This window comes from Epargyreus clarus, unplaced genomic scaffold, assembly GCF_041222505.1.
Source record: "Epargyreus clarus isolate Ecla_fem2 unplaced genomic scaffold, WU_Ecla_fem_2.2 ptg000012l, whole genome shotgun sequence".
Lineage (NCBI taxonomy): Eukaryota > Metazoa > Arthropoda > Insecta > Lepidoptera > Hesperiidae > Epargyreus > Epargyreus clarus.
In genome coordinates, this window is record NW_027332220.1 from 4,324,890 (window position 1) to 4,342,080 (window position 17,191).

General features: G+C 39.2%; 1 protein-coding gene and 1 long non-coding RNA gene across 2 annotated transcripts in view; both read right to left on the reverse strand.

The window, feature by feature from the left end:
- Positions 1-520: 520 nt before the first annotated feature.
- Positions 521-17,191, reverse strand: part of Ptip (PAX transcription activation domain interacting protein) — a 32,063-nt gene continuing 15,392 nt past the window's right edge. The window contains exons 8-16 of the mRNA XM_073078180.1: positions 14,220-14,340; positions 8,727-8,823; positions 8,027-8,167; positions 7,423-7,569; positions 6,741-6,953; positions 5,550-5,702; positions 5,132-5,210; positions 2,681-2,912; positions 521-1,764 (exon numbers count right to left, since the gene is read on the reverse strand). Of these exons, the coding sequence (XP_072934281.1) occupies positions 1,200-1,764; positions 2,681-2,912; positions 5,132-5,210; positions 5,550-5,702; positions 6,741-6,953; positions 7,423-7,569; positions 8,027-8,167; positions 8,727-8,823; positions 14,220-14,340 (1,748 nt within the window). The 3' untranslated portion in view covers positions 521-1,199. The remainder of the gene's footprint in view (positions 1,765-2,680; positions 2,913-5,131; positions 5,211-5,549; positions 5,703-6,740; positions 6,954-7,422; positions 7,570-8,026; positions 8,168-8,726; positions 8,824-14,219; positions 14,341-17,191) is intronic.
- Positions 4,020-5,060, reverse strand: LOC140746156 (uncharacterized). Its single transcript, XR_012102752.1, has 2 exons — positions 4,650-5,060; positions 4,020-4,473 (listed from the first exon to the last, which is right to left on the reverse strand). It is a non-coding gene; the product is annotated as an uncharacterized LOC140746156 (long non-coding RNA).

A 17,191-nucleotide genomic window follows, 5' to 3' on the forward strand; every position in this document is an offset into this window, starting at 1 on the left:
GTACTTAAGTTTTTCAATAGATGGCAGCATGTTATCATTTGTTCTGTACTCGAGTAATAATATCACCTGTCTCACTCGCACGCTAAGGTATATGTTAACGTGCGAGCGCGATACAAAATTTTAATAGACCCTAAATCTATATGGATATAGAAATATATCTAAACTCTGTTTTCGCCGTTTTTGGAAAATCAACACAGTCAATTTGAACCAAACTTATTTGACGTCCTGGATAAAAAAAATGAAACACGGAACGGAGAAAACAAGGATACACCTATTGCGCATTTTTGGAACAAAATACTCAGCAGAATAAGGGTTCAAATAAAATTCCAGGAAGGTCCGCAACCCGCGGACTGATGTTGTTGCTATGCACTGCTGTAAAATGTTAAACTTCAGATTGACATTTATCGAATTTATTTATCGGTCTTAGGACATCAAGGGTTCTAACGGGGTAACAATGTAATTCAAAATTAATAACAGACCTCTAGGAAAACATTTCTCAGAATAAAATGAAATCACTTGATTATTTATCAAACATATATATTTTCATATTACAACTCTTTTACATTTATATGTTCAGTTCTCTTATACAACTACACATCGAGAATATCGTTTTTATTCCATTCATAGAAAAATATTACAGTTCATTTTAAACCTTACAACAATAACAATTATATTGCAATTCTGACAAAACAAAAAACTTTGAATTACATAAAGAATCTGGAGTCAAAAAAATTAAATCTTCATGGAAATTATCCTCTTCCAAACAAATAAATAATATTTATAATCCATAAAAGCCATTTAAATTGTAACATGCATACAGAATTCCATTGAGAAAAAAATGAAATATTTACTGAAAAAAATAATCAAAAACAAAATTCATCATATAATCAACATCACATCATAGAAATTTAATATAATACTTATTGAGTTGAACACTGAATACAGGGCAGTACGCACATAACTACACGATTACATTAAAATAGATAACTCTTCACATTTACAATACATACCATCGCACATCCATGGCATAAAGATATGTAAGACTCGAAAGTCTAATAACGAACACGGAATCCCCTGCATGGTACGTACTTACAAATTATCATATTCGAATTGAACGTAGCCGTTCCTTTAGTCTAGAAAATTTAGCTAAAATTTATTTAATATGTACAGCAGGCATGTGTGTACTGACCCTGATATTACTAGTCTACTTGGACGAGAAACTCTTGTATCTCTAGTTTCTGACGCATGATAGCAGAGAGGACCACTTCGGTGTTGCACACAATGTTCAACGTCTTTTCCGACTGTAGGAGATAGTATACCAAATGCAAATCGTTCGGTACCGTCAATATGAGGTAACTGTATGGTCTCTGTGAATGTATCTCTTGGATGGAGACGAATGAACGGCGATTCTTTTCGACCTTACCACCGCAAAGCTCGATCATTTCAGTGAGCGCAGACTTCTGGGGCATCACGCACGGTGTCAAGTAAAACGTGATACCTTCAAACAGTTTCCTCCGCTGTTCGCCGCAAAGCAACACTTCGGATACATCGCAATTGTACTCCTTAGCGAAGGCCTCGTCTCGTAGAGCGTGTTTCGCTTCGTCGGCGAACTTATTGAGCCGTTGACTCTCCAACACCCATTCGGGTGTGAGCAGGTGCTTGACCGTGGTGAGGCAGGTCACCAATTTGGCGGTTCGAACCAATTTCTCCATTATCAGGTGAGTCGCTTCAGCCGCTGATGTTACTACGAGGCCGCCGAGTTGCCTGTAAGACAATATATAAAACAACATGAACATATGTCTTACCAGACACTTTCAAAATGATTACTACAGTAATAGTGAAGTAGTTTTGAAGGCTACAGTATTAATGCAATGTATGAATATATTTTTTATGTTAGTAATATAGCCGGCTTATCCTATTTGGTCACACAGTTTAGAAGACTATTGAACTATGTAATACTTTTCAAGTCTAATTCAAGATATAGATTTACCTAAAATGACAGTTTCGTATCGAATTATGAATGATTTTAACTAGATGAACTACTTTATTTTTACTTAATAAATTTGAATACCCTTGAGAATTAACCTTAATTAGAAACAGAAATATTTTTTTCATCATTTTTAGCAGAATCGTTTCTATTTTGATCACAATTATTTGTTTCGTCACTGCAATATATAAAGTATCATATTATTATAGGTTTCATTACTTTTAATTTTTAAACTTCTTACCATTTTATGTCTTAAATTACGAATAATCGTTATTGAGCATTGCCTCTGTTAGTTTTAAAAGTTCAGGTGGAATGTTGAACATTGGAGTTGTACTCCTATAATAGAACTTCTACAATTAAGATTATTGCAATTAATTATTTATTTTGTTATATGGCCATAATTAATCATCAATTTAACCAATGTTATTCCTACCAAATGTATTAATTTGAGATACTTTTTAAATCTAAAATTTGTCTACTAGTCAAATTTCGATCTTTGGTAGGCAACAATTAGAAAGTGATATTATAGGTATAGGTTATCTATGATCTATCTATATTAGGTCTATCTATCATCAATCCCATAATATGAGATATTCATTCATGATATATACATTCATGATTATTAATTAAAGCGATAGTTAGAAATTGTGATACTTCAGGCAGACACTAGAATTATTTTTATATCGTACACACCTGACGATGGCCGCGAGCCGCGCCGCGTCATGCTGCGGCACCGCGGAGAAGAGCACGCGCGGCGCGAGCTGCAGCGGCGGCGGCTGCGCGGGCGGCTGGGCGGGCGGCGGCGAGGGCGGCGGCCGCGCGCGCTTGGCCCGCCGCCCGCCCAGCGCCGCGCCCGCCGCCGCCGCGCTGCGCTTGGCGCGCTCGTGAGACTCCTGCGTTATGTTTATAGGCATCTTCCATGCGTCTGGAACGATAAGCGGATACGGTTTACGATTTATTTTGTGGTATAGTGCGCGTAAAACTGCTAGTCCGCTCTGAATATAGAATTGAATCGAGTCGCCGTAGCAAATTGTACGACTACACCTACTCGCAACAACTTCACAGCGGACTAGCAGTTTAGCGCGGACTATACTTGTAAATTATGATTGGTTAATTTGCTTAGTTTTCATTTAATATTCTTACTTATACATAAGATTTAAAATCGTATAAGACACGATTAAAACTATCTATAATAGTCTTTTAAAAAGTAATATTTTTACAATATTGTCACAATTGGCTACTTGACACTTTTTGGGAAAGTGTTTTAATGAATTAGTATACGTATTATATATGCCTTTCATTGATCACTTTTTCGAAAAAAGGGCTATTCATTAATAAAAATCGAACTTTCTTTACGGTGAACGGAACGTCGCGTTAAATCAGGCGGTCAAGTGTCATTTTGTGGCGGAACGTCATTACACTGTAAACAAACAACGATTAGAAGAAAATTGAGAGTTATTTAGCTATTATAACTAAAATTTAAATAAATGACAAGTTATAAGACGTGTGCAGTGACGATGTGTACAAGGACGATCGTAACAAATTTGCTTATACAAGTTCCTAAACCCAAATCTCATAAACGTTAAAGAACTTGCAGATTCTTATATGTTTAAATCCACTGTTTGCAAGCAATGACATTTTATACTATCTATGTAAGAGAAGTATTATTGAAAAAAAGGAATAAATTTAGTAACTCTCGAGTAATTCGTCAATTCCAAATCATTGGAACGGGACGTAATCAAAACAAAACAGCAAGTGGAAGTATTCATATATTTAATATATTATATAGATGTCTATGATAAGAATAGAATTATAAGACGTCTATGAGAATTCTATTTTAAGGGCCCATTCTGTAATTAATAGGACACAATTAAAATATTTTATGACTGTGTTATTATTGATGGTGCATGTGCACTGATTAAGTTACAGGACTGTATAATTAAAAATACATGATTTGCTAATATTAGTATTTTATTAACCGATTTCTTTGTTTATTTGGTTTATATGGTTCTATTAGTGAGTACACACAGTATAACTTTTGTATATATTTATCATATGTTACAGTTACAATCATTACTACAGATCACCTAAGCTAAATTTTTGTGCTGCTTGCGTGTCTGCTTTTCTTCATAACTAAAATTATTTTCCATAACAAATGGATATATATTTTTATCACTGTCATTTTCAGAATTAAATTGCAATGCAATAATAGGAACTGTATGGTCACTTTTCTTCCTTCATCTTGTTGGGTAGGTTACGCAAGTAAAGAAGTACTATTTCCCGTGTACTTTACTTTATGTATTTCAGACTGGTGCCCACTTTCGAAATTTTTGGCTCCTCACTTCTTCTAGGCAGGACAGTCATCACATTTTCATTTATGTACCTTGTGTTCAGGACAACTTTTACTTTTCATGAAACACAAACTTGCCTTCCTCTTAAACTGCACATACTCTATAACGTCGTCACTATACGATTGTCGGGAAGATCTGTAAATATAAATATAACCAATTAATAACCTTAAAACAGTTCACAAGAATATAAGTATATTTAAAAAAATCTTAATAATTACTTGAAGACAACCTTTCTTCTGTCTGAAGTCAGTTAAGAAATGTTTTAATTGTCCGATATGATTAAATGTAAATATAAAGAATGTTTTACTTACGTTGTTTATTTGATATTTCCATAGGTTATCTCACGGAAGTTTTTGTATCCATTTTGATTTATTGCACTGCATATATGGATCTTCTTTAAGCAGGTTCACGCTATCAGCTTTAATATAGTATGGCTTCATTTCGGTTCACAACATAAATTCAACCAACTCTAACAGGAAACGATTTAATTATTATTTGTCTTGTTTGGTTTCGATGTAGTGACGTCACATGACATTTGAGGCAGCACTGTCGCCGTTTTGGGATTTAAAATCCACAGATAAAAAATCGAAAATTTCTTTTTAAAAATTAAAATACTTAGAACGTATTAAAAAATAAACGAAATACTGCATAATTTATGTTTACTTATAAGCTATCATATCCAACATATTTCATATTTTATTGTTATAACTGTCAAGTACCCAATTTACCTATTTATTAAAAAAAAACCGTACACTATACCAATCAGTAAAATATTAACAAAAATGGAACTTACTCATGAGATGTGAAACTAAGCTATAATCCATCCGGAAAGGACTTGCTAAGTTGAACTGCTGATACTTGGCATTTTCAATCTGTAAATAAATAATGGATATTCATTAATGCCCATTATTATCAATTAATAAATCAAACGTTCTTCTATTAAAGATCAAAATTTAACAATTTGCACACTATTAATTCTACTGATTCGCACTTGGCCAGGGCGGTGGAATATGGTGGTCTAAACCCCTCACTCTAAAACATGTAAAATAATGGTTGATGACGAAAGCAGTTGATGATTTTGGGTTCGCTCCCTCGCCAGACAGACAACTAAATGAAGAATTAAGATTGTTGTCCTGAGTATATTCTTTGTGTGTGTCCATGGCACCCACGCCACAGACGATCCTAGTGTGGGGTGTGCGAGCGTATGTCACCTGTGCGAGCGCGGTCATGTTGCCGAGCAGCAGGTCGGTGAGCCAGGCCGCGCTGACGACGGGCACGCCCCACTCGCGCGCGCGCCGGTACTTGCCGCCCTCCGCGCGCTTGCAGATCAGCACCGTGTTGTCGCGGCTCATGTACGGCGTCAGCTGGAAACATTACCGAGTTTATATATTAACAAACAATAACATTTATGAAATTTAAAAACTGCTAATCTGCTGGAATTGTTTTTTTATAATATAGTACACACCAGACCATTCACCTGATGGTGAGTGGCTACTGCCGCCGATGGACATCTGTAATTAACCCCAGATAGGATTAAATATTCCTAGCTGAGGTCGGCTAGATGCGCCGCTACTCCTGAAAGTTGGAATGCTTCGGAAAATTATGTCTCCCTTACCACACTCTTCAAACCAGAACACAGTAGCGTTTAACGCTGCTTTTATGAAGCAGAAATAGGTGTGGCGGTAGTGCCGCCGGAGTCGAACCGCAGAGGGTTATACCACCTTCACCTCCATCGCGTCCGACAGCCAGTACGCGGTCACGCAGCGTTTGCGTCGCTGAGCGTATGGTGAACACTGTGTACACACACCTTGGCGCCCAGATGCCGCAGCGAGCACGCGAGGCGCCGGCGCTCGTCGCGCCGCCAGCCGGAGAGCGCGGCGCGGTGGTGTCGCGCGGGGCGTGCCGGGGAACACTGTGCACACACACCTTGGCCCCCAGATGCCGCAGCGAGCACGCGAGGCGCCTGCGCTCGTCGCGCCGCCAGCCGGAGAGCGCGGCGCGGTGGTGTCGCGCGGGGCGTGCCGGGGAACACTGTGCACACACACCTTGGCCCCCAGATGCCGCAGCGAGCACGCGAGGCGCCTGCGCTCGTCGCGCCGCCAGCCGGAGAGCGCGGCGCGGTGGTGTCGCGCGGGGCGTGCCGGGGAACACTGTGCACACACACCTTGGCCCCCAGATGCCGCAGCGAGCACGCGAGGCGCCTGCGCTCGTCGCGCCGCCAGCCGGAGAGCGCGGCGCGGTGGTGTCGCGCGGGGCGTGCCGGGGAACACTGTGCACACACACCTTGGCCCCCAGATGCCGCAGCGAGCACGCGAGGCGCCTGCGCTCGTCGCGCCGCCAGCCGGAGAGCGCGGCGCGGTGGTGTCGCGCGGGGCGTGCCGGGGAACACTGTGCACACACACCTTGGCCCCCAGATGCCGCAGCGAGCACGCGAGGCGCCTGCGCTCGTCGCGCCGCCAGCCGGAGAGCGCGGCGCGGTGGTGTCGCGCGGGGCGCTCGCGCGGCGCGTGCATGGAGGGCAGGTGCAGCGCCTGCCAGGGCGGCGCCACGCCGCGCCGCTCCATCGCGTCCGACAGCCAGTACGCGGTCACGCAGCGCTTCGCGTCGCGGAGAGCCTGTGTAAAAAAACTTATTGTTAGAGTTTTGTACGAGGATTTCTCATTGGACATTAGAATAATTTATCTTTATTATTTTAAATAATATAGTCATAATTTGTCTTAAAGAGCCTACAGTATTGGTATTTTTTTATTGAGGCAAATATAGATTTTTGCTTTATAAATATGTAGTAGTAATAAAAAAGGTCAGCTAGTTACGGAAATTATTTCTCATTGTGTGATATTAAGCGGGATGGCCGATTAAATAATATCTGAAATTTTCGATGGAGAGCAAAAACTGAATATTTTTTCTTTTAAACAGACTTCAAACAAGCTTTAATACAAGCATGCACACTTACAGACATACCAGTAGATACCAGTCGAATACCTTCTTTTCTGAAGTCGGTTAAAAAGGAGGTTCTCGATTTAAATCTACTTTTTTGGTCGGAAGGGGTTCCGGGCTCTCAAAACCCCCAGTTATATACCGCACCTGCATGACGACGCCGTGCCGCTGCGTCTCGCAGAGCACGTGCGTGACGCGCGCGCAGTACACGGCCTCCACCTCGCCGCCGCGCCGCTGGATCGCCTCCGTCCACTTCGACACGCGCTCGCTGCCCACCGACTGCTGGTACTCCACCTGAAGATGCATACGACTACTTATCAGCTTAGGTAACAAATAAACATCTTATCTAACGGTAATATATCCGCAGAAATATTTTGTCTGCGGATATATTACCGTTAACCTGCGGTCTAAATTATTTCATTTTTAATTTTTATTATAAACTTAACAAGCTTTTTATACTTTGTTTAATAGCAATAGCTTTCTATATATGTATTCTATAGCATGTCACAAATTATACTTTTTTGGCATATTTATCAAAAAAAAAAAACCGATCAAGTGCGAATCAAACTCGCGTTTGAATTTAATATATTATATCGTATTATATACTTTAAAAAATGTTTCTGCAAAGCTGGCAATACAAAAACTATTTGCAAAACTTAAATGCCTCAAAAGAAGTATACTTAAAAAAATAATCTCAAAAACTAACGACCCATTTTTTAAATCTTAATATAACAAATAAACCCACACTCACAATATGAAACACGCATCCGAGCAGGAAGAGATCAGGCGGCAGCTTGAGGTTGGGGTTGTGTCCGTAGAACTGCGCGCGGGGCGGGGCCGCCCGCACCGCGCCCGCGTACACCTTGTTGCCCACCACACCCGCGCTGCCGGCCTGCGGATGTTATAATAATCTTTATGTTAGTGGTTTGGTAAAAGGACGATCTTTCCCAGAGCTAGGTGATCATGCCCGGAGAACGGTCGTGCTCCGACAGTCTTATTTCGGAGCTTGAATACACAAGATGTTGAGATGACTTCGATAGCGTGATTAAGAAACAAGACTTACAATTTTCCACATTAAAAGGAATTATTCATAATTGATTCGCTGCTATGGAAAATGATCCGCTTTCATAGAATTTTTCGACACTGCTCACTTAACTTTTGATAGGGATGTAAAAGAGTTATAACTAGGAAACCGTCATAGGAAAGCCTTTATATTTTGTAAGAATTCTCCATATGACGATGAGGGTTGATCCAAAAAACTTATTATAAGGAAGGTCCTTGAAATATAACATTGTAAGATTTAAAAGATAAATTTGAAAAAAAAAAAAATGCAGTCTGCAACAATATTAGTTTAAAATCGTAAACGTTAAATAGTGTATGTATGACAAATTTAAAATATATTCAACACACTACATAATCAATATAAAAGTATAATCCTGCGCCAAACTTACCGGCGTCGGTACTTGATGTGGATGGTGTGCGGGTCCCAGTAGTAACCGCGCCGGGGCGCGTACGGCGCTACCCGCGGCGTGCGCGGCCGTCATCAACCTGCGCGCAACACACCGTAGGGCTTAAGCGATCGGGCGGGTTAGTGTCACTACGTGTGCCTGTGTGTGTTGCGTGTGTGTGTTCGTGTGTGGGTGTGTGAGAGAGACTATGTGAGTGAGAGAGAGACTGTGTGTGTGTGTGTGTGTGATAGAGAGAGAGAGAGAGACTGTATGTTAGTGCGCGCGTATGTGTTAATTTGTAATCTTATCGCGCAAGCCAGAGGCCTTATACATCCCTCAAACCAGAACAGTAACACTTTATTCTGCAGTTGTTACGCAGAAATAACTTTTACAGAATTATCTGTCATCAACCTGCAACAGACAGGTGTGTATTTGTTTTGTCGTATCTGTGTGTGTGTGTGTATTGATGTTATCACTCGTATCAGTGTTAATTTAATAACAACAAAAATAAAATATGTTTCAATTTTTGGATAAAAATGTTTTTGAGAGTATATTTGGATGTATGTTACTTTGCGTGTATGTATGTGTGTATTTTTTACCCATTTAATGTGTGTATCATTAGGCAAATTGCCTGTAAAAATATATTATTAAGCCAGGTGAGCAACCTCGGGTACCCAATAAGTTTACCAATATTGAAATATCACTATTGGGTACATAAAAAAAAATTGAATTTATTTTGTAAATCAACATAATTTTTGCATCTGCATATAAGATAAATCGTTAGATCGTATTAAATATAAATATGATGTGAAGGTAAATTTGATGTTGTAAGTGTATTTAATTGTGTGAGTACTGTATTGTATGTATATTGTGATTATTTTGTATTTATTTATTAAAGTCGAAGAAAAGTGGATGCATTTTTATTAATACACGGTTTGATAAATTGGTAACACAATAATCTTTCAAAAAATTTCTTTAACAGATTTTATTAACATGTTTATTCATATTGTGCTGTTAAATAAAAATAAGAAATATTAACATTTTGAAATACATATCCACTTTTCTTGACTTCTTTCAGCAAAATACCATTCATTTAACATTTAGAAAAAAATCGATCTAAGAATTTACAATAAAAAATGTAGATACATTAAAATGTTCCATCATCTACAATAATTAATAAAAAAGACATATAACATTGAAGGCCAAAATCGAAAATCTCATCTACAAAAAATACATCGAGATATTGTAAAAATGTACTCTAATTACAAAAACATTAAATACGAAACGCTTAATTTACAAAAAAAAATAAAAGAATTTATAGTACACGACATAAAAAGCGCTTTGCAAAGCCGACTTGATCCATAATGACACCAATTCGAATCCAAATTAATTTTAACAAATCCAATGGTTACCTGTTATCGTCGAAGATTAAAAAAAGACCCATTGTGATGAGTTTTTGAAGGAATAGCGTATGAACAGCAAGCAGTGGACGATTTAGTCACCATTCTCATACCTCAGTACAGGTCACCCACGGTACATTCTTTCTCAAGCAGTTTAAGATCCAAAATTAGCTATTGTCTATTAGTGTTAGTATTACATTCTGTTGTTTTAACAGGGCTAGTCGTTTAACCAGGTGGACTCGGAGAAAATCTTTTTCCAGTAATTTTTTTCAACATTGGTCTATCCCCTAATTCTGCAACTTGATCGCGTGTATGCCCACCCACCTTCCCGAAACCATTATTAAAAAGATTTAAAGAGTAAATGTCTATGAACACTCATCATAGATCCATAATTATAATACTGAAGAATATTACGATAATTACATTACGAAGGTGTGTGATTCCTAATCGTACCACAGAGGCGTGTCATGCCGATCACGGCAGCACATTTGAAGGGCAAATTTCAGAAACTGTACCACGCGTATTTCTGCCCAATAACAGTAGTATTAAGCGCTGCTGACTTTGTTAAAAAAATGTCTTCAGGACCTTTCGTTTTTTCGTGCCAATTTCTTCCCATAGGGGCGACACGAACTCACTACCACCCTCATTGATTTGACTGAAGTAATTCATAGTATTTACTTAAACTTTACATATGAATGCTTTAGGACAAGGTGACCAGTACCGAGGCAGTAAATAAGTGACATATTTATACATTGAAATGATAAGCCAACATTTATTAGCTAGGGCATTCCGTCTCCGAGTTTGTCAAAACATACGCCCAAATATAACATAGCTATGGGCCGCGCTCGTAAAGAATTGTATTAAAGTTTATATATGTTATTAGTTTTTGAGAACTAAGCATTTAATTTTTATGTACATGTTATTTATTGATTTTTTTATAGTATTTTCCAATTTAAATGTTAATAATATTCTGTCATATACCATTGTAAACGAAGTGTTTAATGGAGTCATTGTTTTGTTTAGACGAAGTTTATTTTATCGTTCATTCGTTCAATTTTTTGGTTTATGTATTAAATTATTTTTTTAATTCACACTAAATTCGACCATATTTATAATAACGAAATGTATATAGGCCACTTCTATGGTAATTTAAAACGAATTTTATTAGATATTTTTTTTATTTTTACATATAAATTGTGCTTTTCCATCTGAGAGAGACTTCATGAAACTTACAGAACGAGATTTTTAGACCACCATAATCTATTAACATGAATTTCACACGCTTTTGAAAAAAAATAATTAAAAACTAAAATAATACGAACTATTTCTCATGAGGTTTGACGTCACTATTCAATTTCGTAGCAAGTAATAGCAAACCATTTCAGATTCGTTTAAATAATTATAATAAAACACTACTCTACGGTGCTAGTATTAAATTTGCTGATTTCAAAATTTTATTATATATTTGAATGTTATTTAGAAAACAGTGTTTTATAACTTCGACGGTTACCAACCTAAGAGCACCCGCGGCGGACGACTCATCTGGTTTCGACATTACCAAACTGGGGAATAGAAATATGGGATCTTTATCTACTTTAATTACACTTTATAATATATAATACTCTAGCCATATATTGTTCAGTGTATTTTAAGTAAGTTGCACAAGTTGCTTCTTCTAGGGATTTATATCTAGTTGTAAAGGTTATATATTATTTCTTTTGCCATATTATAAGAAACTTTTAAGTGTAGTTACAAGTTTCACGCTGGTGTAAAATTGAAGTTAATTTTTAAAGAAACTCAATTTAAGATATTAATATATTTTATAGTAATATTATGTTACTGATAATGTTAATATACAAGTAGCTAAGAACCACGTTACCATTATGTCAGAAAATTATATTCACTTATTACTTTATAAAATATTATTTACTTAATATTTATAATATCTTGTAAATGTTGTAATTAACTTCACTGTATATTACTGTATAGTATGATACCAGCCTTATTTTCAGACCTTAAGCAATGTTTTGTCTGTGATGTTATTATATTAATTTTGTTAGTTGGCAATACAATGATTTATGAGCGCGGCAAGAGACTACCAACCTAAGAGTGCCCGCGGCCGAAGGCTCATTTTCAGGTTTCGACATTACCAAACTGGGGAATAGAAAAAAAACATTTTTATCTGATCCTATCAATCTTTAGCACTTTACTAGTATTTATACTTAGTAGCAAGTAATCAGGTTTAGTAATACCCTAGTAGTCTAGACCCTTTTCCTACCACGTGGGTTGATTATATATGCGTGCGGTTCTGGCCCGCATGCGTGCAACACGTAGTCTATTGGTTCATAGATACATGCGTTAATATCACTTGTATGAAAGACAAAGTGTCTATAAAACGAAATGGGTTCGAGTTCGAATTCAAATCTGCGTGATCCGGAAAAGGACCAAAAATCGTGAAAAAAATGACGAATTTTGTAAAATCTGAAGTTAATATGCAACTCAGCCATTGTAAGGCATGTTGATTATGTACTTAATTTTGGAATAATGAAATATATTGATATTATATCACTTGTGTAGTGATTGCAAATTTTATAAACGAAACATATTCAGTCTGTTGTTAGTTAATTGCAACTGATCCCCTATTAAAAAACATATTTTGTTTTGTATCATTTTCGGATTTTTTTGAGTAGGGGTCCTAAATATATTAGTTCCTAGATCAGAACCCTAATATGACTAAATTTCTAAACACCCGAGATATTTATAAAATCACCAACGTAACATTAATTTTAAATGTAAAATGTATTCGTTTATATTTTAGTTTTTTTTTTTGGAATTTTCTACTATCAACTTTGTTTTTAAATAATACAATGGTTTATGAGCGCAGCGGGAAAAGCTACCAACCTAAGAGTACCCACGGCTGAAGGCTCATTTTCAGGCTTCGACATTACCAAACTGAGGAATAGAAAAATTGTATGTTTATCTCGTCCAAATATTTTAAATCTCAATTGTATTTATACTTAAACATAGAATATTATTTATTTTAAATATCGCAAAAAATACATTTAAATCAATTTGTTTTTGGCAGTGTAAATTATTATTTTATTTCTGTTATTGTTATATATTTAGTTTGTTGTTGTAATCTATTTAATATGTTGTTGTGATTTACGTTAATTAGGGGAAATACAATGATTTATGAGCGCGGCAAGAGTGCCAGCTACCAACCTAAGAGTGCCCGCGGCCGAAGGCTCATTGTCAGGTTTCGACATTACCAAACTGAGGAATAGAAAAGTTTCATATTTATCTCGTCGAAATTAATTTACACTTTAACGCTATTTTTAATTAATAATCATATAACTGCATTATTTTGTACAAATGACATTAAATCATATTTTTATTATTTCGGAATTGCAATTTATTTTTAAATTTAATTTATTTTCTGTTATTGTAATATTGTTATGTTATTGTAATATGTTAGTCGGGCAATACAATGGTTTATGAGCGCGACAGAGGCTACCAACCTAAGAGTGCCCGCGGCCGAAGGCTCATTGTCAGGTTTCGACATTACCAAACTGAGGAATAGAAAATATTCATGTTTAACTCGCCGAAATTAATTCAACTATTTTAATTTAGAATCATATGACTGCATTATTTTGTACAAATGACATTAAATCACATTTTTATTTTTTCGGAATTGCAATTTATTTTAAATTTATTTTCTGTTATTGTAATATGAATGTTATGTTATTGTAATGTTAGTCGGGCAATACAATAGTTTATGAGCGCGGCAAGAGGCTACCAACCTAAGAGTGCCCGCGGCCGAAGGCTCATTGTCAGGTTTCGACATTACCAAACTGAGGAATAGAAAATTTTCATATTTATCTCGTCGGAATTAATTCAACGCTATTTTAATTTATAATCATATAACTGCATTATTTTGTACACATTACATTAAATCACATCATTGTTATTTTTTTCGGAATTGCAATTTATTTTAAATTTAATTTATTTTCTGTTATTGTAATACATTATTGATTGTTATTGTAATGTTAGTCGGGCAATACAATGGTTTATGAGCGCGGCGGCAGAGGCTACCAACCTAAGAGTGCCCGCGGCCGAAGGCTCATGATCAGGCGGTGCGTTTGTGCTTTGCAAGCGGATACTCAACATGTTCGCCAGCGCTGTCTTGGTCTTCGGGTTCACGAGGAGAGCTCCTGCGCCTGAGGAATAGAAAAAATGTTTTAGTCGTCTAATAAAATTTAAAAGTCGTGTGGTAATAGGAGAATAATTTATTCACTAAAGCAACAAATTAATCCAAAAATAAAAAGGTCACACCGTAATTCCTACAGGTAATCTAATTATATATTATTAGATGAAAATACTGATATTTATTTTAATTTAAAAATAAAATTCTTAAATTAATTTCTATTGTCGTTTTCTACGAATATAGCATTAATAAGCTTCCAGAAAACTAAAACCCCATTCAAATTGGATCAGTGGTTTTTGAGAAAATCACGAATATAAACTAAGATTCTTACACAAGTAGCGGTCAAATATAGGACCTCCTTTTTTGAAGTCTGTTAAAAACATCCATTTATAATGAATTGTCCGAGTAATAGTGGCAGAACTCTTTGTGGTTCGACTTACATCACCGCCCTGCTACATAGATAAGTATAGATATCTCATCGCGTTGTAATTGAAGGAAGCCATTAAATGGCTTAAACGGCTAACAAGGTGTCAAACGTTTAATGGCTGTCATGGTGTAATTTACGCGGATCAATGCCGACATGCGCAGTTAAGTGGTGTAGTTAAAACACGAAATCGAAGAAAAAGTGCGGAGAAATATCGATTTATTCGTAAATGATCTAAAAACTACATTTTTTAAATATTCTTCAAACACGAAAATAGATGAGTGACAATTTCAATTGTCAAAACATTTTCTTGTTAGGAGTGAGTAATCTTTACTAATCTATGCTAATAGCAGTATTTTGAATGGAGCAATATAATCTATCGCTGGGACGTCTTACCCTCCGGGCGCACATATATTGCGGCAATGACAACATAAGGGCGGTGGGCAGGAAATTCGGGTCTCGAGGATACCCTCTTTGCCCGGGCAGATTCTCAGGTGGTAAATACCCCCCGGATTCTTGATATTTATTCATAATAATATAATGTTATTTAAAACATAATAAAATAATGAACAAATATTAAAAATTTCTATCATCCCCCTGTTGAGGGGGTGATTCGGTAATTATCGCGTCGTTGTACCGAGCGGACGGTCGGCCCCCTGATGGTCGGGGGTCGCCAGCCCTGGGAGCTCCCGCGGGAGCGGGCGCCCCGTAGGTGGTCGATCGTGTAGGGGCGCGAACCCCTTTAAATGGGAGTATGGTCCGGCCTCCGCCCGCTCATACATTGAGCGTGCGAGGCGGACCACAAACTCCTCGACCGTTTCGATCTTGAGGTCGCGCCTCACCACGTCGTTCCTGACGTAGCGACCCGCCCCCACGATTGCTCGAAGGGCCAGGTTCTGCTGGGCTTGGAGACGCTGGCGTTGCGACCTAGATATCAACGCGTACCATGCCGGCGCCGCGTAGGTAAGTCGTGAACGAATGTAGGTCTTGTAGATCCCTAGTTTCGTCCTTAACGGTAACCTGGATGTAAGCACCGGTCGGAGCATCGCTCGGGCCGCTCGGGCCTGGTGGATCGATTGTTCCACCTGCGGGATCATATGCAACGAGCGATCGATGTTACATCCTAGGTATTTAACTATTGGCTGCCAAGCTACCTCCGTGTCACGGAGCCTCAGCGGAGCCGGCATGATACGCTTGCGGCTGAACAGTATTGCGACTGTCTTTCCGACATTGACAGCCATGCGCCACTTATCCAGCCACATAGGTAGTAAGTCGAGCAGACGCTGCATTCTCCGTGCAGCTAAGTCCGCTCGGCGGGACGACGCGAAGTACGCACTGTCATCTGCGAACAACGCGAGCATAACGTCGCGCTCCCAGTCTTCCAGGTGACCTTGGAGAGTGGGGGCGTCGTTGGTATACAGAGCATAGAGCCACGGAGAGAGGCAGCTGCCCTGCGGCACCCCCGCACGTATGGGCCTAGGGTCTGAGGCGACGCCCTCGACCGAAATATAAAACTGCCGCTCACTTAAAAACGATGCTATCAACCGTATCAGCGTCGCCGGGGCAGGTGTATTCATCATTTTGCATATGAGCCCCTCATGCCATACGCGGTCGAACGCCTTCTCGATATCGAGAAAGACGCCGACCGTGTGACGGCCGTAGTTGAGCTCGGATGCTAAATGATGAATAACCCGCGTGAGCTGCAGCGTTGTAGAGTGACCGGCGCGGAACCCGAACTGCTCGTCCCTTATAGTAAGGAACGGACGCAGTCGTTTCAACGCCAGTCTCTCAAACAGCTTAGCTGTGGTTGATAGCAGGGTTATGGGGCGGTAGTTACCCGGGAGACGGCGGTCTTTCCCCGGTTTCAGGAGGACGATTACCTTCCCTAATTTCCAGATGGTCGGGAAATGGCCTGTGCGTAGGATGGCGTTAAAGACCCGAGTCATTGAGACAAGGGCCCCTCTGGACAGCATACCTAACGCCGCGTTGGGGATCCCGTCGTGACCTGGGGCCTTACGCCTGGGTAGACGTAAGGCCGCCTTCCTTACCTCAGTGGGAGAGATAAACTCGATCCCTTCGAGTGCCGGTGTCGGGTCCCTAAGAAGATCCCCTACTCTACGCCCTACATCCTCGTGATGCGCGGAGGCTGACTGTGCGGGTGGATGGGGCGAGAACTGCTCTTCCATATACTCCGCAAGTATCTCCGCGCGGTCCTTCGCTGCGTGGACCCGCCTCCCCCCGCCATCTAGGAGAGGGGTGACGGGGACCTTAGCACGAGTCAGCTGTCTATTGAGATGATGGAGAGACGTTTGCGACTCGCCAGCCTGGTCGATTCTCATCTCCCAGGTGGCCCCTCGCAGCTCCGCCATCTCAGCAGACAGCCGCTCGGCCAACGCATTCAGGTCGCGCTTGACCCGGGGACAACGTGTGCGCGCCCAGA